Raw genomic sequence first — 20,384 nt, 5'->3', positions numbered from 1 at the left:
TTTGTATTCTGAACATAAGAGTGAAACAGGGCGCCAATTGCCAATACACTGAAGATCACCTTTCTTAGGTAAAAGTGTGATGACTGCTCTCCTGCAGCTTAGAGGCAAGAGTCCTCCTTCCAGACTGTCATTAAGAACCGTCAGCAGATCTTCTCCTATGACGGGCCATAGAGTCTTGTAAAACTCAACAGGTAGCCCGTCAATTCCTGGAGATTTACCATTTTCCATGCTCATCATGGCAGTATACAGCTCTTGTATTGACAGAGCCTTTTGTAGCTCAGTGTTGGACTCTTCGTCCACCTTTGGCAGTCCTTGAAGGAAACCATCAGCATCTGCACCCCATTCCCTCAGTTCAGATTTATAAAGGTCTGAGAAAAAATCCACAGCACACCTACGTATATCAGCAGGCTCAGTTAGTTCTTGTCCTATAGCTGAACGTAAAGTGTGTATCATTTTACTTTGACCTTTTTTCATTTCTAAATTAAAAAAGAATTTTGAGGGAGCGTCCATCTGTGTCACAGTTTGAAACCGTGACCGGACTAAAGCTCCCTGTGCTTTAACTCCCAACAGGTCTAACAAAATAGCTTTTTTTTCCTTCAATTCATCAATGTGTTTTCTACTTTTTTTAGATGCTAATAAATCCTGCAGAACAGTAATTTCTGTTTCTAAAGTCTTCATGGTCTGGGCTATGTCTCGAGTAACATTCACAGTGTACTTTTGACAAAAATCTTTAATAAGAACTTTTCCACAGTCCCACCATTGCAGTAGAGAAGAGTAAAAATGCTTTTGCTGCTTAAAAGTTTCCCAAAAAAAATTAAAATTATCTATAAAATGTTTATCATTTAACAATGAAGTATTAAAAGTCCAGTATGCACTTTTATACTTAACACACTTCATTAAAACACTGCACAGAACTAAACTGTGATCAGAAAATCCCACTGGAATAATTTTACAAAATTTAAAAAGATTACGTTGATGCTGAACACTATAAATTCTATCAAGTCGCGCCAAAGAGATAGTATGCTCAGTACTGTGAGCCCAAGTGTACTGTCTAACATCTTGGTTCATACTTCTAAACACATCACATAAATCATGAATTTCAATTAATTGTTTAAGTGTTTTCTGAGAAGCAGCGTGTGGTTCTGTATGATTCCTATCCAATTTGTCATTAGCAGTACAATTAAAATCTCCACCTAAAAATAACATGTCTTCTGGATTTAGATCTTTCAATACAGCGTCCACCTTATCAAAGAAAAGAACTCTTTCTAATCCCTTTGTAGGTGCGTACAAATTCAGAAGCACCATTGTGACTTTCTCAAATTTTACTTTGATCTTTAAAAACCGACCACCGATTATGTCTTCAACTTCACAAGACAGAGGTAAAAAATGCTTTGAAAACAAAACAGCAACACCTCCACTAATGGAGGATTTATGGCTCAGGACAATCTGTCCGTCCCATTCTCTTCTCCAGTCGGTCTCATTTTTAACATCACTGTGTGTTTCTTGTAGAAACAAAATATCAATTTGCTTTTGTCTAATAGACTCAAATAACATCGTTCTTTTATGACCATCTCTGGCACCATTTAAGTTTAATGTTCCAATTTTAAAATTTGTCATATTTATTTTAGAGACCAAAACAAAAATGATAAGAAAAGCTGCCAAACAAATATTTTTGGGCAGAATTTTAGAAAATGGGAACCTCATCATCTTTAGTATTTTGTTTTTTTAGTTTGTTCACAAGTTTTCTGAGACGGTAGATCTCCACATCTTGAAAAGCTCCCTCTTTCATTAAATACCTCACATCATTGATGAATTGTTTATAGTCAGGAAAAAAATCTTCAACTTGCACTCCTTTCAATCCCTTTGTCTCTTGCAGAAATTTACTGATGTCATCAGCTCTATACAAACAGATCAAGTTATCATTTTGAGAACTCACAGACGGATTTGAACACTGAGACATATTTGAATCAGAGGAATCTCCATCACTGTCTGATCCCACATTCTCACTGACCCCTTCTTCCTTCTTTGTTTGTTTAGAAGCTTTCCCACAGCTTTTTTTCTTTCTTTTAACTGGGATCTTAAAGACAGATTCGGCTTCCTTTAAATCAACATCATTATTTCCCACATCAAATTCGTCAGCAACACAAACGGTTTCAGCATTTTCAGTCTGCTCATCAGACATCGGGAAAAAATCACTTGTAGGCTCGGTAACAATCTTAGTTGTATCAGAATTATTCTCGACAGCCGCACCTGCACTCGGCCCGAGCTCAGTCTCACCGGCCTCGACCACACACATATCGGCGCTGTCAGTGTCAATGTTCGCGATCTCAGCCGTGGGAAGAACAGAAACGCCAGGTTCCGTGCTTGTGCTCGCACCTGCACTGTCCTTTTTTTTTGGACAATCACGAACTAAGTGTCCGATCTTACCACAACTAAAGCGTTTAATTGTAGTGTCAGACGTTGCAAACACTGTGTAATCGAACCCATCAATTTTGAATTTAAAAACCAGATCGATCTCATCAATTCCATTTTTTAGCACCATGAAAACCTGTCTTCTGAACGAGACTAGATGCTTCACTAACGGCGACTTGCACCCGAGAGGGATTTTCTTTATAGGGGAAACTAGTTTTCCATACCTAGACAACTCTTGCACCAGTATTTCGTCATTGACAAACGGAGGTACGTTAGACAGTATGACTTTTTTGGACGGGGTACTCAAAGGTAAAACCGCCACAAGTGATCCATTCAACACAACGCCGCTCTGAACAACGTGATTTGCCTTTTCAACTGTTTTAAAAAAAATAACAATTGCACTGTTCATTCGCGATGCGGATACAATATGATCATGTCCCACGATCTCTCCTACCGCTAAACAACACTGCTCCACATTAATTTTAGACTCTACCCTCACTCCATGGCGACGGGTTAAATCTTTAAAACTCATTGTTGTGTTTTGGTTCGTCATGCCTCCCAGCACAACGCTGGTTGCAGACGCCCAAACACCCCTAAACTTTGATCAAACGAACAAGTTCAGCACATAAAAACAAACACAGACACACATACAAAAAAAGATAGAAGATAGAAAAGTTTTTTAGCACTCAGCCACAAACGCACTCACCCTCACCACGCTCCGTTCACTCCCAGCATGCACTCAGAGAGAGAGAGAGAGAGAGAGAGAGAGAGAGAGAGAGTGTTTCTGTTCTTACACACACAGCAAATCACGTTTAATTTTCTTCTTCTCCTTTATTCTTCAGATGTTTAGCAGAATGTTCATGCTGCTCTTCTCATACATCTAAATAATCTATAAAATGTCTTCAGAAGCGACATGTGAGGGACAAACCCAAGCAACAGCAAACAGCCGTGTGAACATCATAAACCAGCTTCATCCTTTCTTCATTAATAAATCAGATTTAATATCCTGTGATTCACGACACAGAGAGGATTGTTGAAGAACATTAATACAGGACACACTCTTCATGACGCATCTTATCTGTGTGTGTGTGTGTGTGTGTGTGTACTTTACTCTGAGCGTTTGTCTCACTCTTGAACTGGAGAATAAAGTTCATGAACCCGCTCGTGCGCACGAGTCTCAGCGGGAGCGCGCGCGTCACAGATTGGCACGCGTCATGTTTGTGTTTGAGAGCAAATGCTTTGGATTTCACTTCACACTTTAAACCAGTGCTAAATACCTCATGTGATTAAACCACACACACCATCTCATTATCACCAAATCATCATATATATAAAAGAGCCACACCTGTAGATGAGCAAGACAGTTATGAAAGTGAATGTTCCCTGAGCGCTCAGATCTTATTTATTGGGCACATATACGAGCGTTAAGGGAACATTTGATCATTTTGGAGCCACTTTTGAACGCTTTCTAAACATTCTGGAACAAGTGTGGCTGTAACATGTAAAAAACGTCAGGCAAACGTCCAACTAACTAAACTTTACTGTTATTGAAGAGAGTTCTCAGTGAACGTGTCAGCTCGCCATGTGTTTGGCGGGAGTGTGACATCATCACACCTTCACCAGCGCGCGTGTCAGACGCGAGGCGTGAACGCACCGTTTGGCACGAGCGCGCGTGCGTGTATATAAAGGCTCCAGACTTCAGTCCGAACATCATTCTCTTCCGCTTCTCTGTCCACCAACATCATGGAGAAGATCTCTCTCACTCGCGGAGTATTACACGCCGACACGAGACCCTGGAGACCGTGGGTCAATAAAGCCAGCAAAGGACGCACAACTGCCACTCATAAGGTACGAGATGAGATCATTCTATAATATTGAACTCTGATTATTGTATGAGCAAAATATCAGATGCTAAAAAAATCTGTCTTCATTCAACAGCCTTATGACAGACCATCAGATGAACAACTCAAAGTCTCCATCACACACCCTGTGAAGTAAGTAGATCACGTGATTATGGAGATGTTGATATGATCTGCTTCTCCACAGATTATGAACTCACTGTTTAAACTTGATTTTCTCCAGGTTGTTCTGGCCCAGATCCCAGTGTTTCGATCACTTGTACCAGGAGGCGGAGCTTCTCCTGAGGAATTACCCGGTCCAGGCCTCCATCTGCCTTTATGAGGACTCACACACTGAGGATGAGGAGGAGGATGAAGAGGAGCTCCACTGAAGACCTTCATCACTGCGCACATCTTATATTTATATATGGACTCCAAATTCTGATTCACTTTATTTAGTTATTGAATGTAAATACTTGTGGATATGTACAGTGTATAAAATTGCTTCGTTTGTAAGTTTAATGTATTTTATGTTTTTTTTGTATTTATGATAAATTATTCTACATGTAACTTATTTAATTGAAATAAATATTTAAATATTCAAAACTTTATTTTCTGATCGTTCTTTGAATCACAGCGTTGCAAAGAAGTCTAAATAAGTGACTGAAGTGAACTTTAGAGTAAAAATGACAATATAAAAACATAAATCTTATGAAGATCTGTTCATTCCTGCAGTTTTCTATCGGCTGTGAGAGATATTGACTTTACAAGAGCAGTTACTGTATAAAAGTCCAAAATATATGCTCTGAAAATGTTATTTCTGAAGATTTTACAACGTTTTGCGAATGTTAAGTGAACATTCCATTCTTCAAACATTATGGAACGTTACTTTTGAATCTGAACGTTCCGAAACCAGTTACATTTGACACATACACATACACACACACACACACACCATTATAGTTAATATTTTTTATCTCATCAGTGTAGTAGAATGTGTGTGTGTGTGTGCATTGAAGTGTTGTTATGGGAATATACTGGTGTGTGTGTGTGTGTGTGTGTGTGAGAGAGAGAGGAGTCAGTGTGGGAAAGTAGCAGTAAAACAGTGAAGCACTTCATAACACGTCCATGTAACGCCTGTGTGTGTGTGTGGGTGCGCATTGAGGTGTTGTTACGGGAATATAACGTGTGTGTGTGTGTGTGTTAGAGGGTGTTAATCAGGAGAGTTATTGTGTCCATTAATGATCTGTGTAGATTCACACCATGACCAATCAGAGCTGAGCTGTGACCGGGTCATGTGTTCTCATGTTCACCATTATATATATATATATACTGTATATTTTGATGCTTCAACTTCAACTTATTTCTGTTTATTGCCAAGGCAACATATTTTTTCATCTAATATTTATATATTTTTAAATATCTTTAGTTAACAATAATAACCCTGGAAGTGATATGATTCACTTCTTAATAAAAATTGTTATTATTCAAAACGTATTATCCTGTGTCACGCAAGAACAAACTGTGTGTGTGTGTGTGTGTTTAAGTGTGTGTCTATGTGTGTGTGTGTGTGTGTCTGTGTGTGTGTGTGTGTTCAATGAAAAAAAATCCAGATTTTTTTATTGCTCTTTATTTAATGATAATTAATAAAGCAAAAGGCGAATATGAAGCTGTGTGTGTGTGTAATGTTCAGACATCCACACATTAATTCACTTTCAACATTAGATAAAAATGAAAGAAGCAAAGCTTAAAAGTGACATCATCATCCAGACATCATTTCTGTGGGTCAGAAGACTTTAAACACTTTAAACACTCGTCAGGAATAAAGCGTGTGTGTTCAGCTGATTAACTGCAGTCTTGTGCATTATTATCTGGTTTAGCTTTATTTCTATTTGGCTCGAAATGAACAGGCAGACATTGGTTCAAGGTTTTGATTTTGTCACAGGCAAGAATCACATATTGATAAATTTTTTTGACCTTCGTGACCTCCTTGGCCGTAGTGTCGACAGTAACATTGTAGAACTTCATACGTTTCTTGCTGATGCAGAGGTTATCCTTATAGAGGTTATTCTCATATCTCTTTCCCCCTGCTGAACACACACTTTTCACTTTATCATGATCTGCTTTGAGAAAGAAGGACTGAGTACCCCTGTCCCAGGTTTCAATGTCTGCAATGAACTTCTCCCAATCATCGTTTTCCAGATTCTCTGGGATTCCGTAGTTTAGGTGTCGATAATGGAAGGTGTGATAATTACTTTTCTCCACCGTATTAACACACGGCGGTGTCGGCTTCAGCTTCGGCTCCGGCTTACTCAGACTCAGACCCGGCTGGAGTGTGAGACTCAAGATGATCACGAATAACAGCATTTTTAGGATCTGGGGATATTATTGTAAGATAAACATTTGAGATTGCAGATTCACTGTTGTCACAGACCATACAATCATAGAAAAGTACATTTTTACTTGTTTAATTACAATACAAAGAAACACTTTACCATGAGGTTTCACTAGTTAACATTAGTTACTGTACTTGTTCATCTTTGTTAACGTTAGTTCAGAATACATCTGTTCATTGTTTGTTCATGTTAGTTCACAGTACATTAACTAATGTTAACAACTCTTCATTTTAATAATGAATTAGTAAATGCTGAAATAAGAGTAAATTAAGTAGTTCACCCAAAAATGTAAATTCTGTAATTAATTTCTTTAAGATCTTTTTAATGAACCCGAGAGCTTTCTGTAAATTATATGTTTCCCGCACAAACAAACACTCGCGTCTCTTCATAAAATGAGAGTTAAACCACTGGAGTCACATTAAAGATGTCTTTCCTATCGTTCTGGACCTTGAATGTGTAAATTGTGTTGCGATGGAGGGACAGAAAGCTCTCGGATTTCATTAAAATAATATTACTTTGTGTTCTGAAGACTTCATCATCAAGGTCTGATATGGATGTGGAACGACAGTAATAATGACAGAATTGACATGTTTGGGTGAACTAACCCTTTAACATTAAGAGTAATAAATGCTGGAGATATTGTTCATTCTTAGTTCATGTTAACTAATGAAACCTTAAAGTGTTACCAGGAAAATCTCTATTATTGATGCAATTAAATTCAAACATAATTTTGTTAAAAAGTTTTATATATCAGATTTATAGCTTACACACGAGGACTTGGTCTTTGTGACAGAAGATTCCAGAGGGACAACTATAATAAGAAAAATAATGTACATAAAAATACACAATAGACAAAAAAGACAATACAAGTAGATATACTATTATACGAGGGAATAAGATGATATGTGTTGTGTTTGTATACCGCTGTAAATCATTCTACAACATTCCCATAACTTATTACAATCATAAATTGCCCTTACCTGCAGTTCAGTCCTGGGTCCGTTCCACTGGCCGTTTGCTTTAATATCTAAACAAAGTAAAGATACTTCTAGGGGAAAATCACCCAAAAAATTTTTCGTAAAAAAAAAAAAAGTTAGCCTATATAAGACAATAATTCAAAACAGAAATGTGTATACTGCAGGTCTTCACCCGAATTGTGGCCCTGAGCAACAGGATACAAAACCTTTTATATGGTTTAATTGGGGCCGTCTTACTTATAAAGCAATCCCTTACAAGGTCAAAACACTGGCCGGGAACTTTACAAGCTATGTTGCAAAAAGCACATATCTCATTATTTGTCAACTACGCTAGAGAGCTTAATAAACATGTGACCAATCTCTCACCAGCTGTTAAAACCACATCCGGCCTCTTCTTCTTAAACTATGATGAAGGTCCGAGAAGCCGGCGTGTCTTTAACACCCGTTGAACCGTTGAGTCTACTCAGAGATGTCAAAGGAAACCACAAACACCTCAGCTTAGCGATTCAAGCTTCTCTTGCAAGTGGACATTCAAATTGACATTCAAGTATTCTTTAATGTTATTTTTCCATCTGCCTGATGATTCTCATCATCTGCCAACACGATCTCATAAAAGTGCGTATATCACGAATGTTATTCACAGTATATAAACTGGACACAGCGACCCCATAGACTTCAACGGAGAAAAGTGAAGCCCATTAGAAGCATCACTTCCTGATCACCAGGCGAACTGCGCTGCTCACACTGAGCTTGACGACGTGATGTGACGTGTGTTTGACAGCTGTCAGTCTTCTAGTAGCTGTGCCGAGAGAAATCTGAATCATCTTCCGAATCTCGCAGAGACAGAGAGCGTGAGCATTAGCTGTCCATGAGCTAGCAGCGGGAGCAACTTTATCACTCTCTGTGGGCTTCTCCCTCGACTTTATGTCTCCACGTCCTCCCGATTGCCCGTGAGCTTCTCCGCCGGTCTATACGGTAATCTCTCTACAGCGCGACAGAGAGTCGTGTGATTATGACGCAATCGTTAGCCTATTTTTACACAAACTGCTTCTACGCGGCCATAACGTAAGATACAAGGTACTGGAGCCTTTTATACATTGTCGTGTTTCTTTAGAAATTAACAATGGACAAATGGAGTCTTTAAACGCCTCAGATGTAAAGTTATTCGCTGTCAAAGTGACGCCAGAATGAATGGGAGTCGATGGAGTGCTAACCATAGACAGTATATAAACTGGACACAGCGACCCCATAGGTTTCAACGGAGAGAAATGAAGTCAATTAGAAGCACTCACTTCCTGATCGCAAGGCGAACTGCGCAGGCTCAAACTGAGCTTGACGACGTAGATGTGACGTGAGCAACCTGTAGGTCTTCTAGTAGCTGTGCCGAGAGAAATCTGAATCATTCCCTTCTGAATCTCGCAGAGACGGAGAGCGTGGGTATTTGCTGTCCATGAGCTAGCAGCGGGAGCAACTTTATCACTCTCTATGGGCTTCTCCCTTGACTCTATGCCTCCACGTCCTCCCGATTGCTTGCGAGCTTCTCTGCCTGTCCATACGGTAATTTTTCGACTTGTGCGACAGAGTCGCGCGGGTATGACGCAATCGTTAGCCTATTTTTACAAAAACTGCTTCTACGGGGCCATAACGTAAGATACAAGGTAATGGAGCCTTTTATACATTTTCGTGTTTCTTTAGAAATAAACAATGGACAAACGGTGTCTTTAAACGCCTCAGATGTAAAGTTATTCGCTGTCAAAGTGACGCCAAAATGAATGGGAGTCAATGGAATGCTAACAGCAGGTGGGGGTCCGCTAGCCAATGGCGGCGCCCAGGTCGGCTTCAATGTCTTTCGGAACACTGCCCCCCTGGTGCTAACAGCGGGCGGGGGTCCACTAGCCAATGGCGGCGCCCGCGGAGGCTTCAGTTTCCGGCGGATGGATTTCTCGCGCCATTTATATGCCAAAAAATAGTTTTGCGTGCACATGATACGCACTGAAAACCCTTGGGTATTAGGGGTGGGGAGTGCATGCATTACACGCCATAAAGTGCGTATCATATGCACGCAAAACTATTTTTTGGCATATAAATGGCACGAGAAATAACATTAGTGGTATAGATACGCAGTTTCATGAGATCGGGCTGCATCTGCTGGTCCCGGGGGAGACGGGTCCCTGGCGGTCTTCTTCCTCTTCTCCGTTTCCTCGTCTTTATGAAGTTCTCTGGCGTGGTCTTTCTGGAGTCGTTCAGCTAAAAGATCAGCCATAAATATTAATACCTTGGCTGTGAGACATGTCAATCATTTAGAAGAGGTTCCAATGTGAGGGATTTAACAGATCATTCATATCTGGGCCTCCTGGCAACACAACAATTCATCACAACATATTCTAAACACATAAGAAAGAAATAAAGACCAGGAAGAATACATTACCGTGGAGAAGAGTCTGTGTCGAGTCAAATGGAGTTGATCTTAGTTTGAGCGTTTGCTGGTGTATCTGTGAATTGGTGTGTGTGTGTGTGTGTGTGTGTCTTGTATACGCACAGGTAGTCAATACTGTCACAAGAGGAAGAGGAAAAGTAAGTGTGCAACTATTTGTCAGCAAAAGTTTAGCCACTTGTGAAGAAGCGTTCTGGGATTTAAACAAATTGAAAAATTCTACAAAAAGTATTACAATATTTCACCAGTTGAGCCCAAGATATTAATATTAAAAGGTATATCAACTGTTCTATCAGACTGTTATTAGGCTTTTAAATTCAAATAACTTATGTTATTGTTCCACGGCACGTGTGTTGCCAGCGCTTAAAGGAACGCTCCACTTGTTTTGGAAATAGGCTCATTGGCCCTCATTTATCAATCTTGCGTGGAAACGGGCGTATATGTTGGCGTAAGATTATGCTTACACTCCTCTCACCGCCTGATTTATGAAGCTGTGCGTACCTTTGACATTCAGGTGTACGCAAACCTGCCCTTGATAAATGCCGCGGCTGAAAACGATCGTCATTAGATTAACACGCCCCTTTATATTCACGTCTCCGCCTCCCCCACGCCCTCACTTTACGCCATGGACACACGGAAGACGGCAAAGAGGAGAAACTTCTCCGGTGGAAATCCAGTTTAAATCGCTGGTTGGTTGAGCAAATTACCTATCACAATGCATTATTTTACAGCACGTGTTTTGAAACTATTAGCGTTGAATTTCGTATGACGTCACATGTAATAGGGTGTACAATAGTGATGATGATGTGAATAATTGCATGACAATTTGTAATATTTTTCTTATTAGTAGCCTATTATGATTTTGATTATTAATGACGCTTATTGTTATTTAGAAGAAGAATGTCTTTGTCATTATTATTATTTGTATTATTATTATTATTTAAAAGAAGAAGAATGTCAAATGTTTTGCGCTATTATCTAAATATCGATAAAAAACTATTGCGAAATGACGGCGTTTCCATTAACCGATGTTATGCGACTAAAACGTCCTTTTTTCTCGCGCGATAAGTCATTCCAAAAATCACGGCAGCGGACGTTGGTTTATATAATATCACAGCCACCGCATTAGACATTATTATTATTAATGGAAGGAGACGTACGTGTTATCAAGCATTAATGGCAGGGCCCTTATAGGCTACTCCGAACGATATATAAGGAGTTTCTGGGTGTTTCCCCTCATTTCTGCTCTGAGGTTTTGATTGTGACATTTCTTTGAGGTTTAATCCAGTATTCCTATAGGCTAATTGTTGTTTATTTTATTAATTTAATAAAGAACTCTGTCTCTTATTCCAAAAGATCCATGTAGGCTACTTTTGTGTCTATTCGTTTTTCCTTTTTAAAGTAATTGAAAAACGAAAAATGAACGGTTGTCTTTTTAAAACGCAAAGTTGAACACCAAAAGTTTAATTTGAACTGGCAACACCAACTGCTGCGCAAAAAAGTAAATATCGACGAATGTTCAGATTTTTGTTTAATGACTTTTTGCCCCTTTATTAAACATGTAAAATATACACAAATTAATATGGAAAACATGTCGATTTTACTGGTTTTCTAAGGCCAAATTAGAATCTGGAATTGATATTTTCCCGCAGTGATGAATGAGAAGAGCCAATATTAAACTATTGTTTTCTAAGTCGGCTAAGATCTCCATCTTCGCTGTTAATGCGCTTTTAGAGAGAAATGCACCTTTCATACGGATTACTTAATCAGAACAAAATGTATTAGCTTTCGATTCGAATTTGTTCGTTTTAAAGTGGACATTTCAAGCTTTAGAAAGGCTATATTTTGTTTCAGTTCTCGCGCTCCAGTTCACGGAGATCATGAAACTGATTGTTTTATTTTATTTTACAAAAGCACAACGTTTTCTTGTAGTTACAAATAATGTATTATTATTTTCAGTATGACCAGAAATGATGGAGTATTTTAAATTGTTTCACTATTGATAGGAAAAAGTGTTCGCGCGCGCGCCTCCGTGCCATCCAGTGCGCGTTCCACACTCCGCTCCACAAACCCTTGGATATGCGTCAAAATCTTGTGTTTATTTGTGATAATCTTAGTCCTGTATTATTATTGTCTAACCCGTATTATGAATGTCATTTGACGAATTGCTTTGTTCCTTTTTTGGATAAAAGCGTCTTCTAAATATAGCCTAGTAATAATGATGATAATTATTATTATTTGCGGACACGGACCCCAAACACACCGCGTCTTTAGGTGACTGTAAATGCGCAAAAACTGTTTCCATTGCAGTTTTGCGAAATATTCCTTTTTCGAATTGCCTGAAAAACCACCTCATGCGAGCGTAAAAACTTTTTTTGCGATAAACGCGAGTTTTTGCGAAATTGACGTGTTTCCATTTCCCTCATTTATCAAAAGTGCGTACACCAAATTTCCAGCGTACACCTGGCGTACACCCAAAACCATGGTGACTTTGCGATTTATCAATATGGACGTTGGCGTACGGCACGCTCAAATCCTACGCCAGCTCAGGAGGTGGTGTACATGTACGCACGTTTTGAGTTAGTGCTGAAATGCGCAGAAAAACAATTCCTAACACCACAAAACGCATATATCCGTGACTGGTCGAGTGGCCGGCGCATATAACGCAGTGGCAGGCGTGGCTGGTCGAATGGCAGCTCCCCCTGCCACGCAAAGATTTTACCTCTACACTTACTCTGAGCGTTTGTCTCTTGAACTGGAGAATAAAGTTCATGAACCCGCTCGTGCGCACGAGTCTCAGCGGGAGCGCGCGCGTCACAGATCGGCACGCGTCATGTTTGTGTTTGAGAGCAAATGCTTTGGATTTCACTTCACACTTTAAACCAGTGCTAAATACCTCATGAGATTAAACCATGTCATTATCACCAAATCTCATATATTAAAAGAGCCACACCTGTAGATGAGCAAGAAAGTTATGAAAGTGAATGTTCCCTGAGCGCTCAGATTTTATTTATTGGGCACATATACGAGCGTTAAGGGAACATTTGATCATTTTGGAGCCACTTTTGAACGCTTTCTAAACATTCTGGAACAAGTGTGGCTGGTAACATGTAAAAACGTTTGGCAAACGTCCAACTAACTAAACTTTACTGTTATTAAAGAGAGTTCTCAGTGAACGTGTCAGCTCGCCATGTGTTCGGCGGGAGTGTGACATCATCACACCTTCACCAGCGCGCGTGTCAGACGCGAGGCGTGAACGCACCGTTTGGCACGAGCGCGCGTGCGTGTATATAAAGGCTCCAGACTTCAGTCCGAACATCATTCTCTTCCGCTTCTCTGTCCACCAACATCATGGAGAAGATCTCTCTCACTCGCGGAGTATTACACGCCGACACGAGACCCTGGAGACCGTGGGTCAATACAACCAGCAAAGGACGCACAACTGCCACTCATAAGGTACGAGGTGAGATAATCAATAATATTGAACTCTGATTATTGTGTGAGCAAAATATCAGATGCTAAAAAAATCTGTCTTCATTCAACAGCCTTATGACAGACCATCAGATGAGCAACTCTGTAAAGTCTCCATCACACACCCTGTGAAGTAAGTAGATCACGTGATGATGTTGATATGATCACGTGATGATGAAGATGTTGATATGATCACGTGATGATGGAGATGTTGATATGATCACGTGATGATGTTGATATGATCTGCTTCTCCACAGATTATGAACTCACTGTTTAAACTTGATTTTCTCCAGGTTGTTCTGGCCCAGATCCCAGTGTTTCGATCACTTGTACCAGGAGGCGGAGCTTCTCCTGACGAATTACCCGGTCCAGGCCTCCATCTGCCTTTATGAGGACTCACACACTGAGGATGAGGAGGAGGATGAAGAGGAGCTCCACTGAAGACCTTCATCACTGCGCACATCTTATATTTATATATGGACTCCAAATTCTGATTCACTTTATTTAGTTATTGAATGTAAATACTTGTGGATATGTACAGTGTATAAAATTGCTTCATTTGTAAGTTTAATGTATTATTATTATTATTTTTTTAGTATTTATGATAAATTATTCTACATGTCACTTATTTAATTGAAATAAATATTTAAATATTCAAAACTTTATTTTCTGATCGTTCTTTGAATCACAGTGTTGTAAAGAAGTCTAAATGAGTGACTGAAGTGAACTTTAGAGTAAAAATGACAATATATAAATCTAATGAAGATCTGTTCATTCCTGCAGTTTTCTATCGGCTGTGAGAGATATTGACTTTACAAGAGCAGTTACTGTATAAAAGTCCAAAATATATGCTCTGAAAATGTTATTTCTGAAGATTTTACAACGTTTTGCGAATGTTAAGTGAACATTCCATTCTTCAAACATTATGGAACGTTACTTTTGAATCTGAACGTTCCGAAACAAGTTACATTTAAAAACTGTTACATTTAAAAATCGTTACATTTAAAGTTAAAAGTTAAAGTCTGAACGTGTCATGAAGCATTTCACTGCTGCTTTCCCACACTGACTCCTCTCTCTCTCTCTCTCTCTCTCTCACACACACACACACACACACACACACACACACACACACGCTAAAGTGAGCTCCATTATAGTTCATATTTTTTATCTCATCAGTGTAGTAGAGTGTGTGTGTGTGTGTGTGCATTGAAGTGTTGTTATGGGAGTATACTGGTGTGTGTGTGTGTGAGAGAGAGAGAGAGAGGAGTCAGTGTGGGAAAGTGGCAGTAAAACAGTGAAACGCTTCATGACACGTCCATGTAACGCCTGTGTGTGTGTGTGTGTGTGTGTGTGTGTGTGTGTGTGTGTGCCCATTGAGGTGTTGTTACGGGAATATAACGTGTGTGTGTGTGTGTGTGTGTGTGTTAATCAGCAGTGTTATTGTGTCCATTAAGGATCTGTGTAGATTCACACCAGAGCTGAGCTGTGACCGGTCATGTGTTCTCATGTTCACCATTATATATATATATATACTGTATATTTTTATGCTTCAACTTAAACTTATTTCTGTTTATTGCCAAGGCAACATATTTATTCATATAATATTTATATTGTTTTTTAATATCTTTAGTTAATAATAATAACCCTGGAAGTGATATGATTCACTTCTTAATAAATATTGTTATTATTCAAAACGTATTATCCTGTGTCACGCAAGAACAAACTGTGTGTGTGTGTGTGTGTGTGTCTGTCTGTGTGTGTGTGTGTGTGTGTGTGTGTGTGTGTGTGTCTGTGTGTGTGAGTGTGTGTGTGTGTGCGTGTGTCTGTGTGAGTGTGTGTGTGTGTGTGTGTGTGTGTGTGTGAGTTTGTGTGTGTGTGTGTGTGTGTGTGTGTGTGTGTGTGTGTGTGTGTGTGTTCATTGAAACAAATCAGATTTTTTTTTTAATGCTCTTTATTTAATGATAATCAATAAAGCAAAAGGCGAATAGAAAGCTGTGTGTGAGTGTAATGTTCAGACATCCTCACATTAATTCACTTTCAACATTAGATAAAAATGAAAGAAGCAAAGATTAAAAGTGACATCATCCAGACATCATTTCTGTGGGTCAGAAGACTTTAAACACTTTAAACACTTTAAACACTCGTCAGGAATAAAGTGTGTGTGTTCAGCTGATTAATTGCAGTCTGCTGCATTATTATCTGGTATAGCTCCATTTACATTTGCCTGGAAATGAATAGGCAGACATTGGTTCACGGTCCTGATTTTTTCACAGCCAAGAATCACATGTCGATCTTTTATGAATTCGACATGCGTGACCTTCATCTTAGTTTTGACGTAAACATTGAAGAACTTGATCGGCTGCTTGCTGATGCAGAGGTTCATACCCGGATATATCTTTCCCCCTGCTGAACACACAGCTAACACAGTATCATGTTCTGCATTGGGCAAGAAGCTCTGAATCGGCCGGTCCCAGGTGCCAATTTTGGTAATGAACTCGTGCCATTCTTTGATGTCCAGAGTCTTTGGGATGCCGGTGTTTATGTGTTGTTTAATGAAGGTGTAATATTGATCTGGATCCACCGCATTCACACAGCGCTGACTCAGACCCGGCTGGAGTGTGAGAGTCAGGATGATCACGAATAACAGCATTTTCAGGATCTGGGGATATTATTGTAAGATAAACATTTGAGATTGCAGATTCACTGTTGTCACAAACCATACAATCATAGAAAAGTACATTTGTACTTGTTTAATTGCAATACAAAAAAACACTTTACCACTAGAGGTTTCACTAACATTAGTTAGGATATGAACTAACATGAGCAATACATTAGTTACTGTTTGTTCATCTTTGTTACCGTTAGTTAAGAATACATCTTTCAGTTTGTTCATGTTAGTTCACAGTGCATTAACTAATGTTAACAACTTTTGATTTTAATAATGTATTAGTAAATGCTGAAATAAGAGTAAATTAAGTAGTTCACCCAAAACGTAAAATTCTGTCCCTCATGTCGTACCAAACCTGTTCATCTTCAGAACACAAATGAAGATCTTTGTAATGAAACCGAGAGCTTTTTGTAAATTATGTATTTTTTTCCGCACAAACACACACTCTTGTCGCTTCAAAAGGAGAGTTAACCCTTTAACATTAAGATTGATAAATGCTGATTAATAAACTCATTTTTAGTTCATGTTAACTAATGAAACCTTATTGTAAAGTGTTACCAAGAAAATCTCTATTATTAATTTCTGCAATTAAATTCAAACATAATTTTGTTCAAAAGTTTTATATATCAGATTCAGAATTAGATTTATAGCTTACACACGAGGACTTGGTCTTTGTGACAAGATTCCAGAGGGACAACTACGAAAAAAAAATGAGTAAAAAGAAAAATAAACGTAAATAAAAATACATAATAGACAAAAAAGGCAACAGACAATACAAGTACAGATATACAATTATACGAGGGAATGTGAATACGATGATATTCTAAATAGGCTACATAAAGAAAGAAAGATTAGGAAGAATACATTACCGTGGAGAAGAGTCTGTGTCTCGTCAAATGGAGTTGATCTTAGGTTGAGCGTTTGCTGGTGTATCTGTGAGTTGGTGTGTGTGTGTGTCTTATATACGCACAGGTAGTCAATGATGTCTCATGTGATAAGATTGATCAGTTTTATCAGACTTAATGTTATAAGCTTGTAAGAACGATAATGGAGTTACGGGTTTTCCTCTTTAAATGTTTTGAAAAACATAAGTCTGAGTGAATCATTTATACATTCCTCAGTGTCATGAACCCGTGTGTTAGCTGGACGTTCACACACAGCTGGGGAAAAGTGGGATTGTAGAGGGAGACAACAACCAGTAAAACACAGACTTTCTGCAACACACTCATTATACACATGAATATTAAAATATGACCACGGACAGAAAAAACAGAGATGATGGCACCTCGATGCATTTTAAAAACCGAACCCTATATAACAACAAACGACAGAGAAACGGAAGAACATTTAAAAGATCTAATAACATTTCCAGTATTTAAGACACTACAGTCTCTGAACACACACACACACACACACACACACACACACACACCGGTTTAACACAGGGTTCAAGGTCTGATCTGTTCACACTTGTTTCTGATGATGCTTTTGCAGGACTACTGTATTTTTACAGTATGCAAGTGCTGAATAGGCATATACACTATTCAGTACAACACTACACTTGCAGTGAATACAGTATATCATTTATTCTCCCTACTACCGTAAGTTGTGATTATTATACTTATTTACGTAATTGCAAAATTTGTTTCCTTTGTTACGATATACTTTTTTCTGTAACTGAATGCTTTGGATGCTGTTCTCCATTGTTTTAGGGTTGGATTGAAATGTCTTGCTGAAATGGAAAAATACATTCGTAAAAAGCCAGTAGCCCCAGCAGTGCCTGTAAACACTTGAACCTTCAGTATATTTCCCTTTTTTAAGTAACTGATGACTTAAAGAAATGACATACGCTTCACTCATATCACATCAGTGTAATCTCACCAGTATGGCATGTCAGTTGAGATATAGACATCATTTACATGTCAGTTGAGTTAGACATACTTTGCAGACTCTTTAAGGGTTGTAAAAAAGTCCCCATAAAACATGGAAACACAACGTGTGTGTGTGTGTGTGTGTGTGTGTGTGTGTGTGTGTGTGTGTGTGTGTGATTTCACACTGCTAGAGCTGTTGTGTGACCGTGTGAACTTCTCTAACTTTTTTGCACAGTATCTCAATCCCTGCAAACAGGGAACGTTCTCTCAAAGTTACGAACAAACGTTCTCCAGTAACATCAATAGAGCGTTTGTTCAAAGTTATCTGCTCATTAACCCTTGTGTTGTGTTGCGGGTCAATTTGACCCGTTTCGATTTTCTAGTTGTTGGAAATACTGGTTAACCTATGTTTTTTACTTGATATTTTGTGACTTTTTCTCATTTATCATCATGAACATGCATGCAAAGTTTCAACATGCTGATGTGTTTTGACATATACAAACAAAATTACTATACGTTCATATTATTACTAATAGTGTCAATTTGACCCTCATAGACAGCTATTCAAAAGAAACTGTACAGACACAGAATAAAAACATGTATGTTATGTATGGCAGGGCACTTGTGATGTGAGGTGTGTGTGTGTGCCCATCCGAGTGCGTGAGCAACGTGTGTGAAGTGCAAGACATTCATATGCAGAAAACACACACTTGCTGTGTGCTCATCATGTCAGAAGTAACTTCTTGACTTTATGAAATGAGTCTACAAAACAAAAGTTGAGCCAACTTAGGAAAAGTAAACATTAATTTTTTGTTGTTGTAATGTTTGACAAATGTTTATATTAAAAGTTTACAATTTGTACCTGAATCTTTGTTGTTTTCATAGTGTCATTTTTGAGGAATTGTATTGAATCCAATTAGGGTCAATTTGACCCGAAGCATAAGGGGTGTACACAGAAATCCAACACAACACAAGGGTTAATAATGTTCTCAAAACTTTAGGACAAAAACTAATGGTCAAGGGACGTCTTATTTCTGAAACTTTTCGGTTGGATGTTCGTCTAACGTTTTTTAAATGTAACGGTTTTTTAAATGTAACATTGTTTCAGAACGTTCAGATTCAAAAGTAACATTCCATAATGTTTGAAGAATGATACAATGTTACTGTTCCCTTAACGTCCACATATCGAGTGTTTAGTAGTGATGGGTCGTTCGCTCTTATGGTGAACGTCGGGAGCTGGCTCGCATATCTGAAGAGCCGACCCTATATTGTTACAAATATAGCCTATAGAAATTAAATCACACACACACTAGAGTAGAGATGCAGATAAACCGCGGATCGGGCGGATGACCTGACGAAAAATAATATTTTAATTAAATTCGGGCGGGTGGCGGTAAACCAATCAAATGAAAAAAGTTTGCCACTAAGCTATGCAGCTGTCAGTATTGGAGGAGGCCTAAACGTCTCGTAGATGAGACTGCCTGGGTATTTTTGTTATTTTGTTTCGATGTTAGTTAGGCTATATATTAAAACAGCCAGTCATTGTACCACTCGTGGATGCATTTAAAAGAGAGGCAGATTATGGAGTGATATGCCTCAGAAATCCTATAGTATCCAGCTGCAGACCCGCAGCACCACCAGTTTCAGAACCCCAGCGCCAGAACCGGAAGTAGGGGCGGAGCTTACGTTCTAAACCGAGTAACGCGTTTTGGAGCGTAATTTGCTTAGACACGAAACGGTATACTTTTATTACACACGAAACGTCATACTTAATACGTATGTTATAATGATACATTAAGGTACAGAAACATTGGGCTTCACCATATTTTTAATATCGTGGTCCGTTGTATGCGTTTATATTTACTATGGTTCTTTTTTTATAATAATTTTTACAATGTATTTACCTACATATTGTAAATACAGTTGTTATGATAACACATTTATTTCTATTTGTATATAGGACAGTTAAGCTGTCATTTGTAACTATACAAGAATATAGAAACTATTTAGCTATTTTAGTAAAGTGGTACTACTTACAAGCAGGAGTACTTACAAGCAGGAGTATGTTGTTTGTGCACCACAAATTGACACTTACCAATCAGGTATTTCAAATAATTGTAAACTAGCATGAGAGAAAATGCCACAAACTATTGTAAAGTGACACATACCATTGTTAAAGTAATTATGAAAACTGTCACCAATCATTCAGAAGTGTGCTGGACCTTGACACTGGCTTTTCACAATGCAGAGTAGTGTACATCTGTAGATCCTATATTATAATGTGGATACAGCAAGTCAAATATTTGAACAAAACATT

At 38.6% G+C, this 20,384-nt stretch overlaps 2 protein-coding genes and 1 long non-coding RNA gene across 3 annotated transcripts; 2 read left to right on the top strand and 1 right to left on the bottom strand.

Annotated features, from left to right (window-relative positions):
* Positions 1 to 4,011: 4,011 nt before the first annotated feature.
* LOC306994266 (protein ripply2-like) lies at positions 4,012 to 4,749 on the top strand. The gene is made up of 3 exons (XM_079639872.1): positions 4,012 to 4,260; positions 4,351 to 4,406; positions 4,495 to 4,749. Exons 1-3 carry the CDS (start codon positions 4,156 to 4,158, stop codon positions 4,640 to 4,642), a joined length of 309 nt encoding a protein of 102 aa, XP_079495998.1. The 5' UTR covers positions 4,012 to 4,155; the 3' UTR covers positions 4,643 to 4,749.
* A 1,121-nt stretch (positions 4,750 to 5,870) lies between these two features.
* LOC306994265 lies at positions 5,871 to 7,939 on the bottom strand. The gene is made up of 3 exons (XR_013796649.1): positions 7,627 to 7,939; positions 7,414 to 7,457; positions 5,871 to 6,626 (listed from the first exon to the last, which is right to left on the bottom strand). It is a non-coding gene; the product is annotated as an uncharacterized lncRNA (long non-coding RNA).
* A 5,469-nt stretch (positions 7,940 to 13,408) lies between these two features.
* Positions 13,409 to 13,969, top strand: LOC306994264 (protein ripply2-like; the record flags this gene model as incomplete). Its single annotated transcript, XM_079639871.1, has 3 exons — positions 13,409 to 13,513; positions 13,603 to 13,661; positions 13,822 to 13,969. 3 exons carry the CDS (start codon positions 13,409 to 13,411, stop codon positions 13,967 to 13,969), a joined length of 312 nt encoding a protein of 103 aa, XP_079495997.1.
* Positions 13,970 to 20,384: the final 6,415 nt, after the last annotated feature.

Source organism: Phoxinus phoxinus (genome assembly GCF_949152265.1).
Source record: "Phoxinus phoxinus genome assembly, contig: scaffold_94, whole genome shotgun sequence".
Taxonomy (NCBI): domain Eukaryota; kingdom Metazoa; phylum Chordata; class Actinopteri; order Cypriniformes; family Leuciscidae; genus Phoxinus; species Phoxinus phoxinus.
The sequence above is the reverse complement of the archived record's forward strand: the minus strand, read 5'-3'. Positions and strand labels throughout refer to the sequence as shown.

Bases quoted from the DNA above. Each gene is read 5' to 3' on its own strand.
- LOC306994266 (XM_079639872.1), top strand. From the start codon at position 4,156: ATGGAGAAGATCTCTCTCACTCGCGGAGTATTACACGCCGACACGAGA. The intron at 4,261-4,350 runs GTACGAGATGAG...TTCATTCAACAG, and splicing joins GCACAACTGCCACTCATAAG to CCTTATGACAGACCATCAGA. The intron at 4,407-4,494 runs GTAAGTAGATCA...GATTTTCTCCAG, and splicing joins TCCATCACACACCCTGTGAA to GTTGTTCTGGCCCAGATCCC.